Source organism: Elephantulus edwardii, unplaced genomic scaffold, assembly GCF_000299155.1.
Source record: "Elephantulus edwardii isolate Elephantulus edwardi_28Jun2011 unplaced genomic scaffold, EleEdw1.0 scaffold00185, whole genome shotgun sequence".
In the NCBI taxonomy this organism is placed as follows: domain Eukaryota; kingdom Metazoa; phylum Chordata; class Mammalia; order Macroscelidea; family Macroscelididae; genus Elephantulus; species Elephantulus edwardii.
Genome location: NW_006399935.1, coordinates 317,045 through 343,839, shown reverse-complemented (window position 1 = coordinate 343,839; position 26,795 = coordinate 317,045). Strand labels below are relative to the sequence as shown.

Genomic DNA, 26,795 nt, shown 5'->3' with positions numbered 1-26,795 from the left:
AGAATAGGATTGATCCGGGTGCACTCAGCTACGCTGATCTAGACTTTTCTTTAAAACTTCACTGGTCTCGATGTTTGGTCAGTAAAGACTTCTGCAGACCTAACCTTACAGCAGTGAAGACCAAGTTCCTTGGACAGGCTGGAAAATCATAACCTTTTTCCTGCCTTCGTTGCTGTGTGTGTTGGAATCAGTGTGATGTTTACAGCCTGCTTATAGGGATTAGACATATCTGGAATTGGGGTGCAAAGGCCCAAGCCGTACCCATCAGGGTCCAGTTGAGTTCATAAGTGGACATGGAGAAGAGAGAAAGCAATAAGAAATATCTGGAAAGCTCTTAAGAGGCAATTTAGCTGTTTTATTGGAACTTTGGTGCTGAAATGGGCAGTAAACGTGTCTGTTGTTATGCAAAGAAAAGTACTATGTCCAGATGTAGCCATGGTTTTGCTTTATTGTATACTGCAGTGTGAACCGTTCAAATTTTTACTTGATTTTTTTTTTCTTTGCAGATTTTTTAAAAAATACCATGTCTAATGGTTATGAAGACCACATGGCCGAAGACTGCAGGGATGATATCGGGAGAACGAATTTAATTGTCAACTATCTCCCCCAGAACATGACCCAGGATGAGCTACGGAGTTTGTTTAGCAGTATTGGTGAAGTTGAGTCTGCAAAACTTATTCGAGACAAAGTGGCAGGTAAAGACCTGAGACATTCTGGTAAAAAAGGGGTATTTATTGGTGTCCATCCTGCTAAGGATCATACTCTGGGTATGTGATGTCAGCAGTCCTCAGTGAAGAATGGCTGCAGCCCTGAAATGATGGTGTTGGAGTCTCTTTTTCACCTCAAGTGCTGTTTGTCCATTGCCTTAATATAGGATTCGAGTCCCTGGGTAGTCAAGTGGCTGTTTACTGAAGGTCTGTAGTTTGAGTCCATCCAGAGGGTCTTCAGAAGAAAAATTTGGCAGTCCCCTAACTAAAAACCAGACACTGAAACCCCCATGGAGCCACAGTTCTACTCTCCCATGCATGGGGCTGCCATGAAGCCACATCAGCTTGACAGTAGCAGTTTAGTATGAGATTGAGCCTGGGATCCCAGAAGACGGGAAGTACAGTGTAAGACAGTGGTTGCAAAATAAGACAGAGAGAGGAGAGGAAGAATGAGGAGACCTCAGAAAGGGGGATTCCTCTGAAAGCTAGAGGGATTAACAGAGTACTCCAGAAAGATGAAGTGCTGGCACTTGCCTTGTCCCAGGATAACAACTACCACAAGTAGGTGACATTAAAGACCAGGATAAAAAGAGCAAGGGCCACCGGGGGATGGCCATATCTGACCTTTACCAGCTTCACAAAAGGAAAACTGTCCTGTCCACAGCATCAGCAACACAAAACCAATTCCCATGAGGTCAGACATGCCCCTCATACTCCTAGATCTCTTTCTACTCATCTCACCACCAATCTTACTACTTTGCTGTGGCCAAAATCCAGTGCAGTAGCTCACAGATCACACAACCATATTGAGGAAGTCAAAAAGTTATAATTTATAGTAATAATAGAACATCTCAAGATGTACTGCAGCCACCTCAGCCTTGAGCCTCTTGGCTTGGTGACCCCAAGTTCTCAGTCCTGCCAATATTGGCTTCCCACCCCAAGGTACCAACATAGTTCTTAGTCCTGTCAGTACTGGCTTCCCACCTCCAAGGTCCCATCTCACATGTGATCTCTAGTTCGACTGTACGTGTTGCTGCTGTAGGTTTAGCTGGAGTAGGAAGGGCGTCCTACATTGTCATGCTTTCTCTGCAGTGGGCAGAAGATCTGTCTCTCTCTCTGACTGACTTGCTCAGTTCACTGGAAAGACTGGCCAGTCCCCTTGTGGATAAGCTCACATGCACTATTTGCACAGTCCTGCCCATCTGCATAGCAAAGTCAAATAATGGCTAGAAAAGTCATAGTGAAAGATAAACTCCAAACCAGGCATGGATTTCCTCATAGTTCTGGAGGTTCAAAGTCCAAATCAGGGTCTTTCTATGCCAGTTATTTGCATGTGTGCAGCCCTGGGTGGCCCACAGTTCTTTGGATCTGTATATGGCATCTGTCTTCCCAGTTTCTTCTCCCATCTTTGTTCAGTCTTCTCATTTTGTGACTCAGAAGTGGTTAGGTTTAGAATCCACGCTACAGTGGTCATGGCCTCATTGCTTAAGGAAAACATTTCTAGATTAGACCTCCACCAGTATGTGGGAAGGACAAAATTCATTCCCTAATAGCCTGGTACCTGGCAAAGCCCTCATGGGGCACCTTCTTAGGAGAGTACATTTCCAGGACTAGAAACGGGCGAGAAGAGCAGGTGCTTGAAAGCATTTCCTCCTTTCTTTTCTCACATCTTCTTCTTCCTCCTTTTCTTCTTTGTTCTGCTTTGACAAGTCAGGGTATGAGTGGTCGTGGGGGCTGGGGGTGAGGTGGGGGTGGGGACACTAGCCCTAGCACTGATCTCCTACACAGAAAACTAATTAAAACATTTAAAACGTTTGAAAAATAGACTATATTGAACACTGTGTACTCACGGTCCTGCTTCATCAGCTTTCACCATTTCTCTAGTTAATGTGAACAGACCTGTCCTCCGGAGTAACACCTGTAGAAGCGTCCTGGCCAGTGGGCAGACCTACTGCCAGGCAGGGAATTAAGTGATCAAACGGGAGCACTGAACCCATGTGTTTTAAGTGTTCTCTTAGCCCTCGGATTCCGTGATACAACAAACCCACTACCGTCCAGTCCTTGCCAACTTCTGTCTACCCTACAGGACAAAGCAGAACTGCCCTCTCAGATCTCTGAAGCTGTGGATCTCTATGAGGACAGACTTTCTCCTTGTTCTCCTATGCTATCGCTGGTGGCTTTGAACTTCTGACCTTTGGATTCACAGACCAGGGTTTAACCCACAGCATCAGCAGCACTTCTTTTAAACAAACTTCTAAATAGGAACTTTTGACAGTACACAATTTAATAAATGCATTCTTTAGCTGTAATAGAATATTCTAGAAGCCACCATCTCTTTTACATGTTACAGGAGACCCTAGTTCAGAGGGCTCTTCAAATTCTCCCACACTTCTCACGTGTCTCTTCCTCTTTGTCTTTGGTGGGAGGGCATCCTCAGCCCCACTAATACCACTGGCATTAAAGTCCAGTCTTGCAAGTATTCTCACAGTGCCTGACTTCTTTGTTCATATGTTGTTTGTTATGATAGAGAAAAGAATGTGAGGTATGTTAATGAGCACAGCTCGGTGTGATGAGATCTGTAGGGAGCACTCTGAGGACTTAGCGGGAAGGAGTTGTGTTACCACCCCAAAGACAGGCAATTTGAATCCTACAACTGCTCCAAGAAAGAAACTCCTTCAAGGAAGAAAGATGGATTCTCCTGTGAACCTCTCGTGTGATTTACCACCTTTCTTAAAAACTGCTCGAGGTCAGCTATCTCAGTCCTGAGTAAACAACAATGAGCAAACGAGCAATCCAGAAGGAATTCGTTTTGAGATTGGTGCAAACAGCAAAAATGTCACTTGGAAATCAGTTCAAAAATTAAAACCCAACAAGCCCATTGCCCCTGAGCCAGCCCTGACTCAACGACGGCCTGTGTGTTAGAAGATAGACCAGCGCTACAGGATTTTCTTGCCTGTATCTTTACAGAACAGATTGCCTTCTTCACAGTGCCAGGAGTGTGTTTGAACCACCAACCCCTTTGTTAAAGTTGAGCTCTTAACAGTTGGCACCTTCAGCAGTTCTTTAAATAAAATAAACATTACTTTCTGCAGCACTTCCTACCTTAAAATTTTGGCATCCTGCCACCGTTGCGTGGAAATGCCTTCCCTGACCAACCTGGGGCATGAGCTTCCGTTTCACTGCCCTCTAGTCCTTCTGTCGGACCACTCCAGCATGACCCAGCTGTGGGGATGATTGGGCCAGTACCTCCTCCCAGACAGCGCTCACACTGCCTGTTCCACTACCAGCTCACATTCCAGCCAGCAGGCACCCAGCTCAGCTCCCCACAAATTAGCTGTTTCTCCACAATGCATTTCACCTTCCCAGGGCCCTTTCTACTTCATAGCAAAAATAGTAGCCATCTCCCCACCCCTAGACTGCTTCCTTCTCAGCCCTCCAAGAACTCCAGCTGTGGAGGCCCCATTCTTCCTGGGTGTCTCCAGGATCGTTTAGGCCTCCTGACACACCGTGTCTCTGACATCATTCCAGTAGTCCTTTCTGGATACACTGACTTCTTCTAGCTCAGCCTTTCTCTCCTAGGATGCTATTGACATGGCAGGCTGTTTTTATTTATATAAAATATATGAGACACGAATTTTGCCATTTTTAAGTGATTTTTACCTAAAATACCAATTCTGTTATATTAATTACATTCACAGTGCTGTTCCACCTTCACCAGTGTCAGCTCCCCAAACAGAAACTCTGCCCGTTAAGCACTGTATCCCCATTTCTCCTTACTGTCAGTACTACTCTGCTTTCTCTCTGCATTTGCTTATTCTGTTACTGAATGCAAGGGGTTCTTTCTGGAGTCAGTTGTCAATAAGACAAATGGATTGCAGTATCCAGAGCACTTTATTGCAGATCTGGGAGGACAGAGAGAATCTTCGCAAAGACTGCCACCTCCTCTAAGAGAGGTCGTCAGTTTTTATGCTTGAGTTAGGTGTTACAGGTCCTAGTAAACAAAGTTTGTGATATACTTTACCATGCCTGAGAAAGACATCTTCGAAGAGATAAGTACTAATTCCATTACATATAACTTGAGAAAAACATCTTCAAAGAGATAAATGCTGATTCAATTATATATAACTGTAAAAAACTTCTTCAGACAGATAAGTGCTATTCCAGAAAAGATGCATTTTCTTTCCTGGTAAACAGTTTAAAGCACTTTACGTAACTAAAGAAAGACAAATAGATTTCTAGGGCAAACGGCTAACTGGAAAAGATCCGTATTTGTTGCCAGTCCAAAGATAGATGACGCTAGAGTGTGAGTGTGGAAATTACCTCACAGTATCATTAATGTCACATGCAAGCAAGATTCTGTTGAAAATTGTCTAAAAACAACTGGAACAGCACATCAGCAGAGAATTGCCAGATGTAGGCTGGGTTTAGAAGAGGCCATGGTACTAGGGACATTATATAGCTAATGTTATATGGATCTTGGCTGAAAGCAGGGAGTACCAGAGGAACGTCTGGGTTTCATTGATTGCACAGACATTTGACAGTGTGGATCATAACAAACTATGGCTAACTCTGAGAAGAATGGGAATCCCAAAACACTTGATTGTACTTATGTGAAACCTGTACTTGGACTAGAGGCAGTTGTCAGAAAAGAGCAGGGAAACACTGCAGGGTTCAAAATAGGGAAGGATGTATGCCAGGGATATATCCTATCTCCATACCTTTTCAATCTGTATGCTGAACAGACCATCCAGGAGGCTGGGCTCTATGAGGAGGAATGTAGCATCAGGATTGGAGAAAGACTCATCAACAGCCTATGTTATGCAGATGACACAACCCTTCTTGCTGCAACTGAGAAGGACTTGGAGTGCTTGCTGCAGAAGGTCAAGGTCTGCAGCCTTCAATATGGATTGAATCTCAACATCAAGAAAACAAAAGATTCTCACCACTGGGCCAATTGGCAGCATCATAATAAATAGTGAATAGATTGAGATTGTTAACAACTTTAGTTTGCTGGGCTCCACAATCACCATCCTTGGTACCAGCAGCCAGAAAATCAAAAAGATGAATTGCACTTGGAAAGTCTGCAGAGTACTGAAGAGTGACGATTCTGAGTCCAGAGTACTGAGGAGCAACAACATCAGTGTGGAGACTAAGGTGTGACTGATCCAGGCCATAGTTTTTGCAATTACTTGAAATGTGTCAGAAAGCTGGACCAAGACTAGGGATGATAGAGAATTGGTGCCTTTGAGTTGTGGTGCTGGAGAAGAGTATTGGATATACCACGGACTGGTAGGAAAACAAACAGGTTCATCCTGGAGAGGGTGAAACCAGGCTGCTTTTTTAGAGGCAAGGATTCTGAAGCTTTGTCTCACATACTCACATACTTTGGGCATGTTACAAGGAGGGACCAGTCCTTAGAGAGGGACGTCAAGCTTGGAAGGGTGGAGGAACAGCATAAGAGAGGAAGATCCTAGATGAGATGGATTGATTCCATGACTGGGATAATGAGGGTAGGTGTGTCAGAGACAGTAATGTTGGCACAGGATAGAGCAGGGTTCAGGGCTGTTGTACATAGGGTCACTATGAGTCACAGGTGACTCGATGGCACAAAACAATAACAGCAGGGCAAACAAGCAGTTTTGTACGCCGGAGGCAACTGATCGCAGCTTTACAACTACATCATATGTTTGAACAGTCCCGAATTCATCAGTACCACCCATCAATTCTAGGTACTTCATTTAAGTGGAGTATTTGGATATTTGTCCTTTTGCTTCTGGCTGCTTTTATTCAGTGTGTTTTCCAGGTGTGTCTGTGTCCTTGCCAGTGTCAGAGCCTCATTCCTTTTTACAGCTGAATAATCCATTGCATGATTGGACCTCCTCATGTTTCTCCATTCTCTGTTGATAGAGCCTTGTGTGTTTTCCACCTTCTGGCTGTTGTGCTGCTATAAACATTGGTGTACTGTATGTTTCAGGCCCTGCTTTCACGTCCTTTGTGTGTACACCAAAGAAGAAGTTTGCTGGGCCGTATGATAATCTTGACTATTTTTAAGGAGCCCCAGATTGTTTTCCACAGTGGCCGTCTCATTTCACAGTCCCTTAAGTAAGGGAGCATCACATTTTCTCAACATCATTAACAGTATTTGTTCTCTTCCCCCCCACCACCCCGCCCCAGTGAGCAGAAGGTGGTATCTCATTGTGGTGTTTTGTTTTGTTTTGTTTTGTTTTTTATTATTAAATTTTATTAGTTTTAATGAACATTTACAGGGATTTTGGGTTTTCATTCCTTCATTGCTGCACCATTCTCTCTACCCTCCTCCCCAGTTTGTTCTTCTTCCCCACCATCCGAATGTCTTTTTTAATTGTCTAATTGCCACAGTGCTCATTGTGGTTTTAATGTGCATTTTCCTAAGGGAAAATGAAGTCAGGCATTTTTCCATGTGTGTGTTGGCCTTTCATACAGTTTTTTATAAAAAAAAAAAATGTCTATTCAAGCCCTTTGTTCTTTTTCAAATTAGGTTGTTTGTGTTTTTGTTGTTGGGTCAGCTTCGTCTTGAGGCAGTCATCTCTACACGGTAGGGGGTTGGGCAGCATCCCCGGCCTTTGTCCACTAGATGCCAGTAGCACTCTCTCCCTAGTTGTGTGGGCAAAAAAACCCTCCAGACATGGCCAAGTGGTGCTTTGGTGGCCAACTTACCAAGTTGAAAAGCACTGCTCTCACTGCTTCCTGCTCACCCCCATTCATTGTTGTGATGTGATGTGATTTGGTATTATGACCCATAGTGACCTTGTGAACAACAGATCCGAATCTCTCCCTGTCCTGTGACATCCTCCCTGTCTTTGATACGTTCCAGTCACTGTCTCGGTCAGTCTTGTTGGCAGTGTCTTCCTGTTTCTCTCCCCTTCACATTTCCCAACATGATGTACCTTTCCAAGGACTGACCCCTCCTGACAGTATACGCAAAGTACGTGATATGTGAGGTGAAGTTACAGTATCCTTGCTTCTAAGGAGCCCCTTGACTAGACTTCCTTCAGGATAGACTCGTTTGCTTGGTGGGCAGTCCATGAGATGTTCAGTCCTCTTTTTCATCACTACAATTCAAAGGCATTGATTTCTTCAGTCTTCCTTATTCATTGTCCAGCTTTCAGATGCATAGAAGCAAACTGAAAAGGTCATGGCTTAACTCAGGTGCATCTTAGTCTTTAAGCTGCAGGCTGTCAAATTCTGATTTCCTTCTAGAAATATCCTTTTCCTTGTCTTCCATGAATCACACTCTGGCGCTCTTCCTATCCTGAGACACGACACACTGTCTCTCCTGCCAGCTCACCTCCTTTTCCCAGCCTCTACTTCAGATGTTCCCTAGATTTTCCTTCCCCCAAAGTCTGTACTGGGTGTGGGAGCTCACACCTCCTCAGTTTACATTGCCCATCAATTTACCACCTTTTTCACACCAGAATGCCCTCCAGAGCACCACATCCCTCAGCACTTGAAAAGCGATGTCTTCCTGGCTGACCTCCTCGTCTCCCTGCAAGTCTAACACCTGCTACCCTGTGTCTGCATTCACCAGCAGCTGGGCCAGGAATCCAGGAGTCATCTCTGGCATGCATTCCTGGCTCTGGTTCTTTCTTCTTTCCAGATTTCCTCCTCCATCTCTGCTGCCCCCATCCTAATCCAGAATACCAGTCCTTGGTCTGTACTCCCCTCTGGCAGGCCACCTTGTCTCTGAATTTCCGCATCCTTCCTCTGCTGGAAAGCCCTGAGAGGCCTCCCCTGACCAGCCAGTGAACATGAGAGACTCCTCTTTGGTTCCCATAGCACAGGGACCCACCTGCTCTCTGGAACTCCTCACACTGCCCCGCAGCTGGAACTTTCTTGTCCAGTTATGTGTGCCTTCAAGTCGGCACTGACTCCTAACGGAACCCCCGCCCCAGGGCGTTCAGAGGCAGTGAATCACACAGGAGGAGATTACTGCTCTGCCTCCCTTCGACATGCTAGTGGATTTGAACTGCGTGTCTTTGGGCCGGCAGTGCAAATCCTTACCACCAACACACCAGAGCTCTCTTGTCCAGTAAGTGGATAGAATTCATATTCACAAAGACAGAACCACTTGACATTGAGTTGATTCCAGCTCCAGATTTCCCGACGTGTACAGAGCCGAACTCTGCTCCTTAGGGTTTTCACCAGGTCTGACCCTCATGGACTAGCCCCTCCAGTATCTTGGTTAATATCTGAGTCCCTTTGCACCCTCTAGGAACTCCTCTTTGTAAGTAGTGACAGGATTCTGCGGTGCGGGTGTGCCTGGGCTGATTTGTGACTGCGCCAAACACAGACAGGCATGCTCTTTTTATTCTTCCACATCACAGGCCATGCCTCACACTCTGAGAAAGGCCCTGGCCCAAGTCTGTATTCACTCATTAACTCTGGAGGATGATTTCCCAGAAGCGAACCCACTAACCTGACAGTGTGTGCCTTCTGAAGTGTGTGTGTGTGTGTGTGGTTGGCATTTCTTTTCTTAAATACAGTTTTTTATTTAAATTGTGATTTTGAACAAAAATTTACAAAAAGTTAGATTTTCATTTATCCATTCATAGTTGCACATTTTACCTCTTCTTCCTCTCTCCCTCCCCCAGTTCACGTTTTGTTTTGTTTTAGTTTTATTTTTTTATTTTATCCTAGTTTATTTACAAAACTCAAATGCATTGTTTTCCAGACCAGAGTCTTCAAATTCCTCTCACCCCCCCATCAAATTGTACAACCCCATGATTAATCTTCCCCTACCCCACACAGCCTCATCCTCTGCTTCCACCCTCCCCACCCCTTGGATCTTCATACGCATTCTATAATGATGGTTTTATATCATATTTGACCCTGAGGAGCTGAGTTAGTTCACTGAGCGTAATGCTCTCCAGTCTCTCCCAAATTACCTAATAATTTATAAAATCATTGCTTCTGCTTGCTGAGTAATATTCCATTGTGTGGATATACCACAAGTTCTTAATCTGTTTAATTGTGGTTGGACATCTGGGCTGTTGGCATGTTCTTGTGATGGTGAATAATGCTGCTATGAGCATTTTTTAAAAATATTGATTGATTGATTGATGCACAATTACCTCTTTCTCCCGCATCCCCCAGTCCTCTTTTCAATGTACCTCTTATTCGGGCTGTTGTCTGACATATTACATATAATGCATAATCATATATTCCTTTTAAATAGTTCTTTCCTTCATCTGTTACAATGCAGTGTTCATTATCTAGCCACTCTTATCCTGTTCTCCTCACAGTTCCCCATGTCAGGCCTGCCTTAAAACAGTGGTGCTATGCAGTATTTTTCCTTTTGTGACTGAGATATTTCACTCAGCATGATGTCCTCCAGGGCCACCCATGTTGTATAATGGTTTACGGGTTGATGCTGTATAGTATTCATCGTATGACTGTACCATAGGTTTTTCTATCCATTTGTTTGTTAATGAACCCTTGGGTTGTTGGCATTTCTTTGATGATTAGTGAAGTGATCTCTGTTTTCATGTATTTGAGTTTGCATTCAACTACCAACTGAGAAGTTCACAGTTCACACTCTGTAACACTCAGAAGAAAGGCTTGGTATTTTCAGAGAAAGGCCTGTTTTTACCTGGTTCCCACCAGGAGAGCCATTAATGGTCTCTGTGAAGCTACTCTTCCCCACAGATGGGCTCGCTATGATGTGGAATCTACTTAGTGACAGTGGGTCCAGGTCTTGTGTGTTTATTACCTGATTGTGTTGCTGCTTATATCTAAAAGCTAGTACTTGTCTTTGTCCATTTTTTTCTCTTTGTGGTGTCTGGTGTGTGCTACTATCTGACTGGTTTCTAGTATATATTGTTCCCAGACAGGCTGTGTATGACAGAACTTTACTCACCTCGTTCCAGGCTGGTGGCTTGAACTTCCTAGACCATTACCCTCCCCTCCTGGCTCCAAGGCCTCAGCTTTTTGAGACTCTCCCTGCTGCACGCTGCCCTCGATGCCCCTCTGGACAAGTGGAAAGCCCCCTTTCCCGTCTCTGCACCTGCTTCTGTGCCCTTCGCCCCAGTCCACACTCTGTTCTTTTCAGCCTGACATGGCCTCATCCAGCTCACCCTTTGACCACATTGGGCTCATCACACAGGCCTTCCACTTCTGGAACATACCAGAATCCTGTCACCTCAGAGACTTGGCACTTACTCTATGGCTAGAACAATTCGACTGGCCACCCTGAGGTCTAGGTTCAGGTGTGGCCTCCTCAGCCCCACCCCATCTCCCTGTGAGCCATGGGCCCTGTCTTGGGAGTCCTGCCTGGACACACACAGAAGTGAGGCGTTGGTGTCTTGTCCTGTGGACTCATGTCTTGCTGGTTTGTGTGCCCATTGGGCTGTGCATTTCAATAGAACAGGCCCTGTCCCCTGTGGTGCTCAGCTCTGCTCCCTCAGAACTGACACACATATCAGACCAATGAGGAAGACAGGCAGAACAGCAAGATTTGGGACAGACAAGATGGCCTTGCAGTCCAGGATAGGGACATAGTACTGAAGGAGGTCTCCTAGGGAAGCAGACACAAGAGCACAGAACCTCAGCCTTGCAGAGGTTCGAGGACATTGGTCCTGATGGAATGGGGTGCACCTCTTGGCTCCCAATCCGATGCTCCCACGCTCTCCCTGGCCCAGGGCCGGGAGCCCTCAGAGTAGCTGCCCTTTGCCACAGACTGCCTGAGAGTCTCTGAGACCCATGTCAGCTTTGGGGGTATTTTCCCCTTAAAAAAAAATAAGGAAGTGACTCGTGTAGATTCCAACAGATTTCTATAAATGCTCTGGCCCAAAGGAGGGGAAGCGGGACTTCCCATGCCTAAGTGCGGACTGCACATGCTAACTTCCTTTCCAGAAGCACCGTAGCTTCCCAGTGGAGGTACCTCACAAGTACACTGACACCAGGAGGTCAAGGTTAACATCAACAGGAAAAGTCATCTAGTAAGTGATGTGATGTAATGAGAAAGCCACTTTGCACTCTGGTCCTTCCTCCCAGAGTAACCACAAGTAAACCGCCATTGGCTAGTCTGCATAATCTCTGACCACTCCTCAAGCCTGCCGTGTCAGCAAAAGCAAAGTGTGACCACTTAGAGCCAATAGAAGGGAAGTCTTGATATATGCCGCAGTATATATGGAGCTGGGATACATTATGCTGAGTGAAATAAGTCCATCACAAAAGCACAAATACTGTTTAATCTCACTCATAAGAAAAGGCAGATGAGCAGAGACCAAATTTCGTTTGTGGTTACCAAAGATAGGAGCAAGAGGGAGGGAGAACCTCACTACTTATGGATTACCATTTATAGTGATGGAAAATCATATTGATTAAAGGTAGTGTTCCAGTCATTGTGAGTATTGTCAATAAGGTGTACACCAGTGAAAGGTGACTAGACAAAAATTGTGTGGTACATTTACAGCAGTGAGCTAAACATGGAATTTCTGTGTTCAGCTTTTTGAGGAAGCACCAAACTGCCTTCCAGAATGGTTGTACCATTTTACAGTCCCACCAACAATATATAAGAGCTCCTTTCTCACCACATCCTCTCCAGCATCTAATACTTGTTGCCCTGTTAAATTTTGCCACTCTTAACTGGAGTGAGATGGTACCTCATTTGATTTGCATCTCTCTTATTGCCAGTGATTTGGAGTATTTCCTCATGTGCCTGTCATTTGAATAACTTCCTCTGAAAATTCTTCCCATGTCTTTTGCCCATTTTGTAATTGAGTTCTTTTTCTTGTGGAAGACTAGAAGTTTTCTATAAACTTTTGTTATAAGACTCTTGTCTGAGATTGTATTACCAAATGCTTGTTCCCAGTCTGTAGGTTTTCTTTTCACCCTGTTGGAAAAAGTTTTTGATGCACATAGGGATTTAATCTTTAAAAGGTCCCATGCATCAATTTTATTCTGTTCAGATTGTACATTTCTGGTTGTATTTGTCAGTCTCTTCAGACCTTGGACTAGTGTTTCTACGCATGATCCCTGTTTGTCTCTTATGAACATTACAGTTTGGGTTTTACTCTCAGGTCTCTGATCCACCTTGAGTTGATATGACCCAGCTGTTCCACCACTTGGAATGTACCCTGAGAAAATGAGAACTGAGGCACAAGTGGAGATTTGTACACCATTTTTAATAGAAGCATTATTCACCATCGCAAGAACATGGAAACAGCCCAGATGTCCAACCACAAAGGAATGGGTTGAGAAATTATGGTACATTCACACAGTGGAATACTATGTAGCACACAGGAGCAATAACTTTATAAATTATTCCCTAGCTTTGGAGGGACTGGAGAGCATTATACTGAGTGAACTAACTCAGTCCCACAAGGATAAATATTGTATAAGATCATTATTGTAGAATGAGTATAAGGATCCAGGAGGGGTGGGAAAGGGTGGAAGCAGAGGGATGAGGGCATGCAGGGGGAGGAGGGACTAATCATGGAGTTGTACAATTTGATGAGTGGAGGGTGAGGGAAATGGAAAGAATTTGTTCTTGAAAATAATGTATTCTACTTTTCTAAATAAACTAGTGGGGGGCAGGAGGCAAACCAGTGAGCCAAACATCTCGCAGATTCGATTCCTTGGTTTGAAAGTTTTGCATTGAGGTTTCATGGGACATTCCTCTTAATTGACTTAATGTGTTTCTGCTTTACAGTCTAATCTTTGCTTAGTGCCTTAGATCTTATTAAAAGCTGTCCAGGTCTTTATTTGCCTGGGGCAACAGAGGAATGGGAGGGAACGGAATGTCAGGCTAGCTGCCTCTTTAATCAGCTGCCTCCTTTGTTAGAGACCAAAATCAGTGATGTCTGCTATGTTTCCAAATCCTTGTGGAATCTTCACTGTGTGTGAATCCTGAAGCGTTAGCTCTGAGATAGTCTTTAAACCTTAAACTAAGCATATCCCTTTGGGAGAAAACAATACAGCTCTTTGCTGTTGAGCCAGAAGCAACTCTTAGCTGATCCTCCAGGAGATTTTCAGAGGCTGTAGATGTCACAGGCCACTCACTGCCCATCTTTCTACCTCAGAAGCTGGTGAATTTGAACTCTTTGCTTTTTGGTTGACAGCACAACCCCTTACCTGTTAGGTCACCCGAGCTCCTTAGAACCTCTGAAGCCTTCTTAAAACCAAGCAGTATCTGTGTGAGCATTATGCTTGTTGACCAGCAGTGTGATATGCTGCAGACTTCAACGCTGCGGCTCCTTGTGCATCATGCTCTTTATAATCTGTCTCTGCGAGATCAGAGTGACAACGGGAACTCAGGAGATCAGAGGGGAGCCCTGCAAGACAGGGCCTGTATGGTAACGAAGGAGGAGCTGCTCCAAAAAGGGTGAGGATGCACCTTTGAAGATTGTGATCATTGTCATTGAATTGTTTATGTGGAATTTGTTGAGGGCATTTTGCAGTATATATTCTCAACAGAAATTAAAATTCTGAAAAATCTCCCCCATACAATAAATACAACTGTAAGGTAAAGTGTAACACCAGGGAGGTACTAAGCTCCACGGAATCACAGAGACTTACCTCCAGCATTTGTCTAAAGAAAAGACTCAGAGGGTGGAAAGGGGATAGATGGAGAGAAGGGCCACAGAGGATAGTGGAAGTAATTGTAATGCTACAATATAGCGATTATAATTGGTGTCATAAAACTGTATGAGTGGCTCATGGAAAACCAGTCTGCCTGCAAACCTTAAATCTGATGATAAAATACATTCTTGAAACTATGTTAAACAGTGCCCTGTCACAACCAGGAAGCGCCTGAGGGGACATAAGAGCTACATGAAGTAGGGGATCCTGGACCAAACGAGGTTGTAACTGGTGGATCCTGTTAAGTCCGTTCTGACTCACGGGGCCCCACGTGACAGAGCAGTGCTGTCCCCAGGCAGGAGCAGATCCCCAGGGCTTACCTCCTGCAGAGCCACTGGCTGAGTTCAGAACCTGTCCCTTCAGGAACATATTGTGATAAAAATAAGCTTAACATACTCTATAAATGTTAAATTGAAGATTTTTTTTTAAAGTAGGAAATTCTCAGGGAGCTCTGGTGGCCTAGTGGCAAGACACTGCACTGCAATCCCAGAGGTACGGGGTTCAAATCCACCAGATGCTCTGCTGGAGAAGGAGGGGGCAATCTCCTCCTGTACCAGTCAGATCTGATTTGATAGTACACGTAAAAATTATTCCATTAAAATTTTAAAAAAAAAGGTAGGAAATTCTCAGCTTAAGGCTATAAAATACACAGAAGAGAAATATAATTTTGATATAAATAATATCTCACTAGTATTAATAACAGAAGAATTCTTTGCCATCGAGATAGAACCAACTCAAGACTGCCCCATCGGGGAGTTTTCAGAGGATCGAAATTGTACTGGAGATTGCCCATTTCCCTCCCACAGGAGCAGCGGGGGGTTCAGACTGCCCGAGAAATGCCACCTTTGGGTTAGCAGTGCAGCTCCACCACCAGAACACTGGGACTTCATCAGCTTAACTAATTGCCGTCAAGACCAAACCAACTCATAGCTGACACTCCAGCAAGTTTTCAGAGGCTGTAAATCACAGGAGAGGAGATTGCCTGTCTTTCTACACAGAGCAGCTGTTGGATTCACACTACACTCACTGCTCCCTACCAACTGCTTCCTGCTGTTATTAGGTGCCATCAGGTTGGGTATGACTCACAGAGACCCTGTGAACAACAGATCTGAACCCTGGCTTGTGTCTATCAGCTAGGCCACCTTAATGTTGTTGTTGCTGTTGTTGTTCGGTGCCACTGAGTCAAGTATGATTCACAGCCTTCCTCACGGTCTCTGACATACTTGAGCCCATTGCTACCTACAGTTATTGTGTCAGTCTACCTGGTTGAGGGTCTTCCTCACCTCTGCCAACGCTCTACCTTCCTAAGCATGATGTTCCTCTCCAAGGAAAGTGCCCAGAGAATGTGAGATGAAACTTTATCACCTTTGCTCTGGCTACATGTTATCCAAGACATATCTGTTCTTTTGGCAATCTCTGACATATTCAGTACTCATCCCCAACACCACAGCTCAAAGGCATAAGTGCCATTCATTTTCCCGCTCTTATACCAAGTGATTGAAAAGACCATGGCCTGAATTGAGTGTGTCTTAATCCTCAAACTGACATCATTGCTCCTCAATAATTTGGAGAAGTCCCTGACTACAGACTTTCCCAGTGCAATACATCTCCTGATCTCCTGACTGCTCGTACTAAGGGTGTTGATTGTGGGTTAAAGTGAGATGAATTTCTTACTAGAGATACAAAGTGCTAATTAGATTAATACATAAGGCAAATAGCAATAATACACTTAATATTTACCCCAGTTCCCAATGGAAGAATTGCCATAACATTCCATAAAATAAACATATCACAAATACAGATTTAATTCTTACATAATTTATTGCCAACAGTGTACATGAATGAGACACAATGTAAACAAATTATTGTATATAAACCAATAAAAATTTTTTTTACATAAATAAAAATTACACTTAATTAACAGAGTTATCCTCTGATATCTTTCATATAAACTAACTCTTGTTTTTACGTGGTGAATTTCAAACCTGAGAGAGCTCCCTCCCTCAGCACTGCCTGAGTAGCTGGTGCCCCCGAGGGCCATGGCCGTGTCACAGACCTGGGGATGTTGGGAAACACTTTGTCCCAGTATCAAGACTCGTCTTCGCTGACTCTCTCTGGGCCATCAGCGCGCGCTGATCCCGAGTCAGTATTAATAATAGTGCAGTCGCTTGATCTCAGGTCCACTTTTTCTTTCACTTTGACAATTCCTTCTCATCAGCATGATCATTTGAAATGAAAATAGTTCCTGAATTACTTTCCTTTGTTGCGCTTTCAATATTTCTCCTGTTTTGATTTCTTCTATCATTTCCCAGATGCTTTTTTTATGCAATATGGCTTTCATCTTAATTTCAGAACTAATTAGAATTTTATAAAGAAACGAGGTAAATGGCTCCTAATACATTGTCATTTTTCCTACAACTCTTTCCCAGACACTAACATTTCTAATTAGTGTGTTTCCGAATGTATGATGAAGAATTCTTCATTTTACCTTAATCCCTAATCGGATACCAGCAACATCACTCTGGGTTAATTGTTCACTTCACAGTCTTACCGTGACTTTCTTTACAAATGTTAAAGCTTCCTCTCAGTCACAAAAGTACCCACACTGCACGACACGCTGTTATAAAGCAGGACTGCCATGGGAAGGTGGGGGGGAATGGGAAAAGGGTGGCTAGGTAGTGGGCATAGCACTGGAACAGAGGCGGGGCAGACCTCTCCAGAGGACTGGATGATTAGGCTTACGTGGATGACACAATCTGGAACAAGAGGTGCATTGCCAAGTGGACGGAGAGTGGGGGAGGGAAGAAAATGTACAATAATTAATGAATAAAAATGATTTCTTAAAAAGTTGTGGAAGTTGTAAAATTAATTTGAAATAGACCCATTGTCCTAAGAAAAGTGTTATTTCCTCTTACTCTCAGCGAATACCTCGCAGAGGTCTTTTCATCCTGGTAATGTTTTTAGCGTGATATTCATGTTGTTTGGCAGTTCAGTACATGTTTCCTTAAATTGTTTTCCAAAACTTTGGTCAGAAAATATAGGCAGGGGTGATAAGGTGGCTTATAAAAATTAGTTCTCTGCCTCTGAATAGGGGAAGTTGTTTTCCAAAACTTTGGTAGACAGTTCAACATGAATACAGAAGGAGGAGAATTCACTGTGTTCTCCTAACGTTTCCTCTATGCAGGATCCTTTATTGCACCTTTAAGTAACTAATTAAAGTGTATGTGCAGCACACTTTCCACCAGTCTTATAAGCCTGTCACTCTCAACGCCCTCTTCTCTGGCCACTAGTCAGATGGGAGTGGTCTTGGGAGTTGTGGTGCTGCAAACGAGCACAGAATTTCCCCTGGACTGCCAGAGAACCAACAGGTCTTGGAAAAAGTGAACCAGAGTGCTCCTGGAAACAAGGATGGCAAAACTTCCTCTCCCGTACTTTGGGTATGTTGCTAGGAGAAGTTAATCTGTAGGAAAAGGGGACATTATACTTGGGAAAGTGGGGGTCAGTGAAAGAAGGGAAGACCCTCAGTGAGGATTGACAGTGACTGAGCAGTGGACTCGAGTGTGTCAGAGATGATGAGGAGAGGACAGAGTTCAGATCTGCTGTTCACAGAGTTGCTGTGAGTCGTACGCATCTAACTACAGCAGTTCAGTTTATTGGCTTTGCCCGTTTCTTTCATTTGAAGTCTCACTTTAAAACAGTCTTGTATATTTTCCCAGCACCATTTGCAGAAAAATCTCACTTCATAGTGGCACCACCAAGTTATTTTCTGTGCAGTAACTCTATATTAAAGCATACATTTTCTTCCACTCAGATGCTCATTTTTGTTAACATTTCCATTTGTGAAAACAGTGTAAACAAAGTACGATACACAAGTGTTGTTTAAAAAACAATCCTCAACTCCATTGCTGTTGAAACGGTCGTGCCTCATAGCTGGCCGTCCAGTGAGTTTCTGAGGCTGTGAATCACATGGGAGACGACCGTGTCTTTTCTCCTTCGAAGCGGCTGGTGGATTGGACTTGCCAGAGAGCTTCCGCTTCGGGATTGGCACCACAGCTCTGATTGGTGTTTTGATTGCTGTCATTAGATGTCATCAGATCATCTCTGACTCAGCATCCCTGTCTACAGCAGAACAAAACACTCCCGTCATCTGCCTCTCACACAAGTGCTGCTGCTACCCAAAAGACTGATGGTTCGAATCTGTGGGTACCATCACTGTCAGTCCATCTCCTTGAAGAGTTCCTCTTTATTGCTGATCCTCCGTCTCTCCGAGGATGACGTCCTTCTCCAGGGACCAGCCTCTCCTAATAACATGCGCAGAGTGCCTGAGAGGGGTGCCTCCCTACCTGTGCTTCGAAGGCGCGGTCAGGCAGCACTTCTTCAGAGACAGGTTCATCGGTTCTTTTGGTGAGCCATGATGTCTGTATGTCAGCAGTTCAAAGGCATCAGTTCTTGAGGTTTCTTTGTTCGTCATCCGTCTTTCACATGCTTAGGAGGTGATTGAAAATGCCTCGTGTCAGGGCAGGGTTCAGAGCTGCTCAACATAGGGTCACTGTAAGTCACAGGTGACCCGACAGCACATAACAGCAGTGGCGATGGTGTGTGCCGTTGAGTGACCGACCGACAGCGACTCGCCAGTGGGTTTTCAGAGGCAGTAATCACACGAGAAGAGACTGCTCACCCTTCTCTGCGCAGCTCCTTTCTACTAGGCCACCAGAGCTCCCTTCCTCCTCAGATAGCACATTTGAGTTGAATGGAATCACCAAAAATTACATCCTATTTTCTATTTCTTGAGTTTAAATATCACACTTTAAAAATGTGAATAACTTAACTCTTAGAATGTTTACACTCACCTAATGGGTGTCTGTTCACATGGAACTTAATGCCCCGGAATCAACCCTTTCAGGTCTCAGGGGCCGTGAGTCCTCTGAGTGACAGCAGTTGCCACCAGTCGCTGCAACCGTGCACCTTTGGCTCGCTGACTGGTGTGTCCTTGTCATCCACGCCCATGGGAAGCATGCGCACTAGATGCAGACCAACAGAAATGGCCCAGTGCTCGTGCTTAACAATGCCAAGTTATCTTTGAGTCAAATTTAAAAAAAAAGAAAGCTGACACTCAGTGGGAATCTTAACAGGAAGAGACTGCTGACCCTTTTCCCCCAAACAATTGGGTTTGGTTTTGTTTTCTTCTCTGCCCACTTTGAGTCTCCCTTTCACTCCAGTTTGGGGGTTCTGTGAGCTTCTTTTTGGGTTTCTGTTCTCTGTGGCGCGAAGCCCTCTCTCCAGGCTTCCTTAGGCCTCCCCTTTGCTCAGGATCAGGTAGATGTGTCCGTAAGGCCCCGTGAGCTCGCACCCTCAGCAGTCCCGCGTTCCGGAATCCTGGGGCCCTTCCCTTCGTGGGCTTCCAGTTGGTGGTCGTTCCTGCCAGGACTGAGGATTTTGCAAGAAAAGGATCTGATTGTCCTACTCGGAATCTGGGTTTGACAGTAAAACTGTTTCAGCTCTGTAAAAACAAAGTGATGAACTGTTACAGGGGTGTCACTGCTGGAAGAAACCCTGAACACTCACGAGGCTTCATGGTGCTAGGGCCGGGCCCGCTGCTGGGCTGGGAGGTCTCTGCAGGCTTCTCATGCTCTGCTTCCAGGGGTGGCGGGCTAGTCTCTGTTTTAAGAAAGTAGATAGAACTGGCTCGAGGAGGCGCACCAAAGCCACAAGGTAGCTGCCAGCGCGGGCAGGGAGATGGCCCAGGTACTGGCCCCGGTCCGCCCCTCCTCCTTGTTCACCTCCGCTAACACTTGTGCCCCTGCTGTGTCATCTGGCGCACTCGCCCACTCGGGCCTGGCCCCGTTGGGGTTTCGGTAAGCAGGTCGCCAAGAGGTAGGGCGCTCTGGTGACTTAGTCCATAACGAGTTGCACTGCTAACCTAAAGGTGGCCAGTTGGAATCCACCAGCAGTTCTTTGGGAGAAAGACAAGCATCCTCCCATGTAGTGTGCAGCTTCCTAAAATCTCGCAGAGCGTTCAGCTACAAATAGGCTGACTCGGCGGCAGTGAGTGGCTCGGCAGGAGGCGGGCCGTGGCACAGTGTTTCATCAATTACCTCTTCGTTTCAAAAGTTGTTAGTGTGGACCATCAAGTAGGAACCTCCAGTAGGTTTTCAGAGGCAGTGAAATGCATGGGAGGAGACTCAGCTGGTGGATTTGAACCACTTGTCTTTGTGTTGGTAGCAAAATTCCTTACCCATTAGCCCATGTGAACACCCTAATTTCAGAAGTAACATTTGATTATTATAGAAAAAGTCTAAGTGTATGGTCCCTGTTTACTGGGGGAGCAGGGGGGACACCATACACCCTCTGCATGACTAGTTACCGATTGGTTGGTTTGTGATCCGGAAGGGTTGCAGGAGGTGATCACCCAGCCTTTCTTCCACTTCTGTCCTAGTCTGGAGGCTCTGCTGAAACCTAGTTAGCATCATAGCAACACAGATGCCTCCCTTGACAGGTGTTGGTGACTGGGCATGACATACCCTGCAGAGAATCGAGCCTGAGCCTCGCACACGGGGCTGGAGAATTCAGCTGTTCAGCTGCCAACAGTACCAGAGACTGTGGTCTGTTTTCTTCAGTTTTGGTTGTGTGGTTTTTTCTGACCTAGTCTCATCTTTAAAAATCTAGTTTTTAAACTGTGTGTATGTTTTATAGGTACAATTCAATCACATTGTTTACACTGGTATTACATAAGTATCACTCCTGTTAGCAAAAATGCACTGAGGCCTAGTCTTTTTTTAATCCAGTCAGATTTATTTGGAGGCCCTGGGGTAAATGAATAAGTGCCTCTGGTGGTATTGTGTTAGTTGCTGCATTGCAAACGAAAAGGTCAGTAGTTCAAATCCACCAGCTGCTCTGCAGGAGAAAGAGAAGCCACATCTTCCCACAGTGATAGAGAGCCTCAAAAGCCCTGGGGGGATCCCTGTGTGTCAGAATTCATCTTTATTGTTTTGGGTGGTCAAGATGCTTCATATCTCTGCTGCAAACTGAAATATTGGAGGTCCGAGTGCACCCGAGGAAAGGCCTGGCAGTCTGCCTCCAGAAACGCAGCCTTGAGAATCGCGGGCACAGCTCTGCTCTGAAGCTGGTGGTCCACCAGGAGCTGGAGCTGCCTCGGCAGCCACTAGCTAATTAGTTGAGATTATTTACAGTCATTCTCGAGCTTCTGCTTTCTCTCAGCCTATTCACCAGTGTCCGCGTGTTCCCCCGACAGGACACAGCTTGGGCTATGGCTTTGTGAACTACGTGACTGCAAAAGATGCGGAGAGAGCGATAAACACGCTGAACGGCCTGAGGCTCCAGTCCAAAACCATTAAGGTAAAGTGACCCCTTCCAATCCTTTGTCTGTTCCATTTCAGGCCCTCCTGTCCTGGACAGGAGGACGAGCTGTCCCGTGGCCCGGCCAGTCCTCAGAACCTGGGCTTCTTGGGCTCTGTGGCCGCACATCCTTTAGGAGCATTTTGTCTGGTGTGCGTAGCAGTGACTGTCCCTAGCCTTAGGCTTGTGGCCCCTGCCCTCACCAGCCCTGCCCTCCTCCCTGCCCCGTGCTGTTCCCCTCCTGCCCCCAAAGGCTGGCCAGCCCCTCCCTCCTGCTGCTTACACCTGGGTTACTGTCACGGCCCCACCTCCCCGTTCCACCTGGTCTCCCTTTCCGCTTCCTCACAGCCCGTGTGACCTTCTCAACCTCATGCAGTGCTCATTGGAGCGCCTGCTGTGTGCCAGACCTGGAACCAAACACACAAGACCCTGAGAGCGGAGTTGGGGATTGGTGCAGACAATAAACAGAAGTCGTGTGCAGCGGAAGTGCCAGGGGCGGGGGGACTGTGAGGGCGGGGGACTTGTAAATGGAGATCTCAGGAAGTGAGGGGGCATGCCCTGGCAACACGACCCTCGGCCTACTCCCCACATCAGGGACTTCACTCTCCCAGTGACACGTTAGTGAGATCTCTCCATTTTTTCCTGCCTTTTTAGTCACCTTCACCATTCTCTCCCTTCTAGTCATGGTTCTCCGCCTAAAGCCCCACTGCCATCACCCCCTCCCGTCCCCAGGTATCTGTCTGCCAAATCCCTGGAAGCTGTCCCTCAGGTCTGCCTCAGGGGAACGCTGTTTTTCACTTACCAGTCTCCAGTCAGTCCTGGCACCACTGTGCCGCCTCCCACAGCAGCCTCGGCAGCTCTGTTCCTCGGAGGTCACTCTCCACAGGGCCCACCCCACACTGTTGCTCTGACACCTGCCTTCCAGAATGATCTCCCTCAACGTTTCTGAGCTGTGGAGTGCCCTCGGCCGGCCACTGCAGTCACTGTACACAGGGTAGCAGTGTACCCAGTAGAAGAGTCGAGGTCTGAGCCAAGGGCTTGGCAGGGCCTGCTCCTCCCATGGCTTTGCCCCTTAGCTCCTGGAGTTACCTCTAGCGGTCTGGGTGTCCCATAGCTTCTCTGCCTTTGTGGTCACAAATCTTGCTCCTGTAAGGACACCAGTCATTGGATTAGAGCCCACGTTAAATCTTGAGTGAGTTCATATGGAGAACTATCTTAATTTAAAAAAGAATATCACGCACTTTCTCATTGCCTTCAAATTAGAACAGAACCAATTCATAGCTGAGCCTCCAGTGAGTTTTCTAAGGCTGTAAATTGCACAAGACTGACTTACCCATCTTTCTCCCTTGGAGCTGCTGGTAGATTCAAACTGCCTCTGGAATGGGAACACAACTCCCTACCTGTCAGGCCACCAGACCTCCTTACAAAGAAAATCAGTGACCATCAAGTCAGCCATGACTCGTGAATACACCATGTGTGTCTGAGCAGAACTGGGTTTTCCATGGATGGTTTTGGAAGTAGATTGCCAGGCCTTTCTTCCAAGGCTCATCCAGGTGATCACAAGCTTCCAGCCTTTCCATTAACTCCTGAGCAGGTTAACCATTTGCACCACTAAAGGACTTCTTGTTTCTCACAACTGTAAGATCTTAGTTCTTACTATTGTTGAGCATGTTAACCATTCGTACTGCTAAGGGACTTCTTAATTACACCTGTAAGTTCTTCCTAGTTCTTAACACCTATAAAAATGTATTCAAAGCAACCAGCAGGGCTTAGGCCTTGGTCTTAATCTGAGGGCACACAGTTCAGCCCACTACTGCAGCCTTTGAGTGGTCCAGATCCCCGGGCTGTGGCAGACACCCCGATCATCAGCAGGGATCGCTTTTAGGATCTGTACCTCAGCTCTCTTCCTACACTCCCTGGATTACCAGGACCACACTGGGTGCTTGTTTAAAATCCAGGCTCCAGCTCAGGCCTCCTTCAAGTGCCCCTGAGAACTTGCATTCTTGCTGGCTCCCACATAAGTCCTTACAGTCTTGTCTATAGAAGCCACATACCCTTTGGAGGCTATATGATCTTGAGCTCTGGACCCAGTGAGTGCTCCTCGGGGACGATGGTACACTCCTGATATCCAGCACAGAATCTGGAAGCCTCTTTCAGAAACAAAGGCTGAGGAGGGCTGTCCCACATCACCTGTGTGGTGATAACAGTCCTTACCCCCAGCTCATTCATTCCTGGCCCAGGGTTCCATCCTTCAGGACTCCCCCTTCTCATCTGGAGGTGTCTGTGATGCGCTGCTTTCTGAGGCTGGAGTGCTAATGCCTAAAGCCGAAAGTTACTCTTAACCTGGCAGTTCTGCTCATTCAAACGTAGGCACCCACCATCCCTGTACCACCTGGGTGATGCTGAGATTGATACTGACACTGTCAAAAATCCGGAGTCTCAGATGTCACATTGAATCTCCAACAATGTGTTAGAATCTTCACCCTGTGGAAGGAAGCTCCAGTGGCCTAGTCCACAGTGTGTATGCCGAATATTTCTGGTGGTTGAAATTCACTGGCAGCTCCTTGGGAGAAAGATGGGCAATCTCCTCACATGTGGTTTGGTGTGGGAAGTGCCATCAAGTGGAGTATGACTCATAGTTACCCTGTGAGCAACGCATCTGAACACTGCCCATTGCCGCATTCACTGTGTCAGTCCCCGGCTGAAGGTCTTCTCTTTTGCCGTCGCTTCACCTTCCCCAAAATAATGTCCCTCTCCAGTGACTAGTTCACAGCCTTGAAACCTACTGGAGATAAGGTATGAGGAAGTCCACTTCCAAAACAGCTTGCCTCCGGAAGCTCTATGAACTTGGAGAAACGATGAAAATGATACAAGTGTTCAGGTCTTTCATTCATGGGGTCACTATGAGTTGTCTACGACTTGACAGCACTGAACAACACCAACATAGAGAGAGCGCTGTTGGCCTAGTGGATAGAAGGTTATGCTACCAAGCCAGAGGTGGGTGATTTTAATCTCTGGCCCTCAGGCCTGCTTTTAATTGGTTTTGGTCAAACATGCTTCTAAGTGGAATAGCACTGATCTGTCCATTTTTCTGTATAGAGGTAACTCGTGGTTACTGTGATGCTAAACACTGTGACACTGATGTGTCAGATGTGATAATGGTTACCAGTGGTGGACAGTGTTTGGTGGAGCTCCCTGATTAAAACAAGCTTGGAAGCAGGAATGGTATCTACTTCCAAAATAGCTTGCCTCTGGAAACTCTGTGAACTTGGAGAAATGATGAAAGTTATACAAGTGTTCTGGTCTTTTGTTCATAGGGTCACTCTGAGTTGTCTAGGATTCAACGGCACTTAACAGTAACAAGTCTCCACTGGATGGCGATGAGTGTGACTTACGGATATAATCCTTTTTGGAGCTAGGATTTCTTTTGCTATGTTTATGGGATGATGTCAGTATTGTTAAGTGCCTTTGAGTTGAGTATGACTCATAACAACCCTATGAGCATCAGATCTGAACCCTGTCCTATGCTGTGCCATCTTGTCAGGTAAAGGTGACTTAAACCTAGTCACTTCTGAGTTATAAGAAGAGCATATTGGACACAGAGGGAAGCAACCCAAACCAAACCTACTGTCAGCTGAAATGAATCATAGAAAACCTCCGTCAAGTTTGCAAAACTTTAAATAGTAGGAAGAAACTGCTCATTTTTCCTCCCACAGAGCAGTTTGAACTGTTGCTCTTTCAGTTACCGACATACCATCTCATACACTGTGCCTCTGGGACTCCTTGTTATTGTTTAATGTATGGTCAGGACCGACCCATAGCTGACCCTACAGTGAGTTTTCTGAAGCAGTTAATTGCACTGGAGGAGATTACCCATCCTCCTGCAGACCAGACAATGGATGGCCTCAAACAGCGTGCCTTTGGGATTGCAGTGCAACTTCTTGCCACTAGGCCACCAGAGCTCCCTAGCTCTCCGTAAGTAGGGAAAAATCTCAAAAAACTCAAACTCTAAAATCTCTGTAAATGTTCATTAAAATATTTTTTTTTAATTTTGGTTTGTTGTTGTTTTTAAATTTATTATTGATTTCAGTAAAAATTTTACAGAGACTTTGCATTTCCATTCATTCCTTATTGCACATTTCTCCCCTCCCAACCCTCCCCCCTAGTACACTACCCTCTTGGAAAAGTAAAAGACAAATTCTTTCATTGTTTTAGAAACCCTCCCCCATGTCCACTCCACCATGTAGCCTTCGCTCTAGACTCCTGTCATGACAAAAATAACTAATCACATATCCTTTTAAACAGTTTTCTCCCTCATCTGTTTCAGTGCAGTATACATTATTGAACCCATCTTTCTCAGTCTCCCCACAACCCCGATGTCAGTCCTGTTTTACAACAGTGGCACCGTGCAGTGTTTGTCCTTTTGTGATTGAGATATTTCACTCAGCATAATGTCCTCCAGGGTCACCCATTTTGAAGAATATCGCATGAGTTCCTTGTTTTTCAATGCAGCATAGTATTCCATTGTGTGAATATACCACAGCTTCTCTATCCATTTGTTTGTTGATGGGCACTTAGGTTGTTTCCAACTCCTTGCTACTCTGAACAGAGCTGCGATAAACATGGGTGTGCATATATCTGCTTGGATGTCAGTTTTGGTCTCTTTAGGGTATATTCCCAGTAGTGGAATTGCTGGGTCAAATGGTATCTCTATTTGCAACTTTTTGAGAAAGCACCATACCGCCTTCCACAGTGGTTGCACCATTTTACACTCCCACCAACAGTGAATAAGGGTTCTATTCTCTCCACAACCTCACCAGCATTTGTTGCTTCCTGTTCTGTTAAATTTTGCTCTTCTGACTGGGGTGAGATGATAACTCACAGTTGTTTTCATTAAAATAAATTAAAAAAAAAATAAATCTCAAACTCACTGGTGTTGAATTGGTTCCAACTCATAGTGACCCACCATTGGTTTTCCAGCACTGAAACCTTAATGGAAGGAGACTGCCCATCTTTCTCTTTTGGAGCTACTTGAGGTGGTTGGGTTAGCAGAACCCCCTATAGACTGCACCACCAGGACTCCTTTGAGAAGACAGAAGAGAAAGACCGATG

At 45.5% G+C, this 26,795-nt stretch overlaps 1 protein-coding gene across 4 annotated transcripts in view; it reads left to right on the top strand.

Moving 5' to 3' along the window:
- The first annotated feature begins 514 nt into the window (after positions 1 to 514).
- The window catches only part of ELAVL1 (ELAV like RNA binding protein 1), a 40,950-nt gene continuing 14,669 nt past the window's right edge, over positions 515 to 26,795 (top strand). For 3 of the 4 annotated variants that reach the window (XM_006896333.1, XM_006896335.1, XM_006896334.1), the window contains exons 1-2: positions 584 to 695; positions 21,580 to 21,683. In XM_006896333.1, the coding sequence (XP_006896395.1) occupies positions 614 to 695; positions 21,580 to 21,683 (186 nt within the window). In that variant the 5' untranslated portion in view covers positions 584 to 613. Of the gene's footprint in view, positions 696 to 21,579; positions 21,684 to 26,795 lie in introns of all 4 variants that reach the window. The other variant, XM_006896332.1, reaches the window with a different exon arrangement.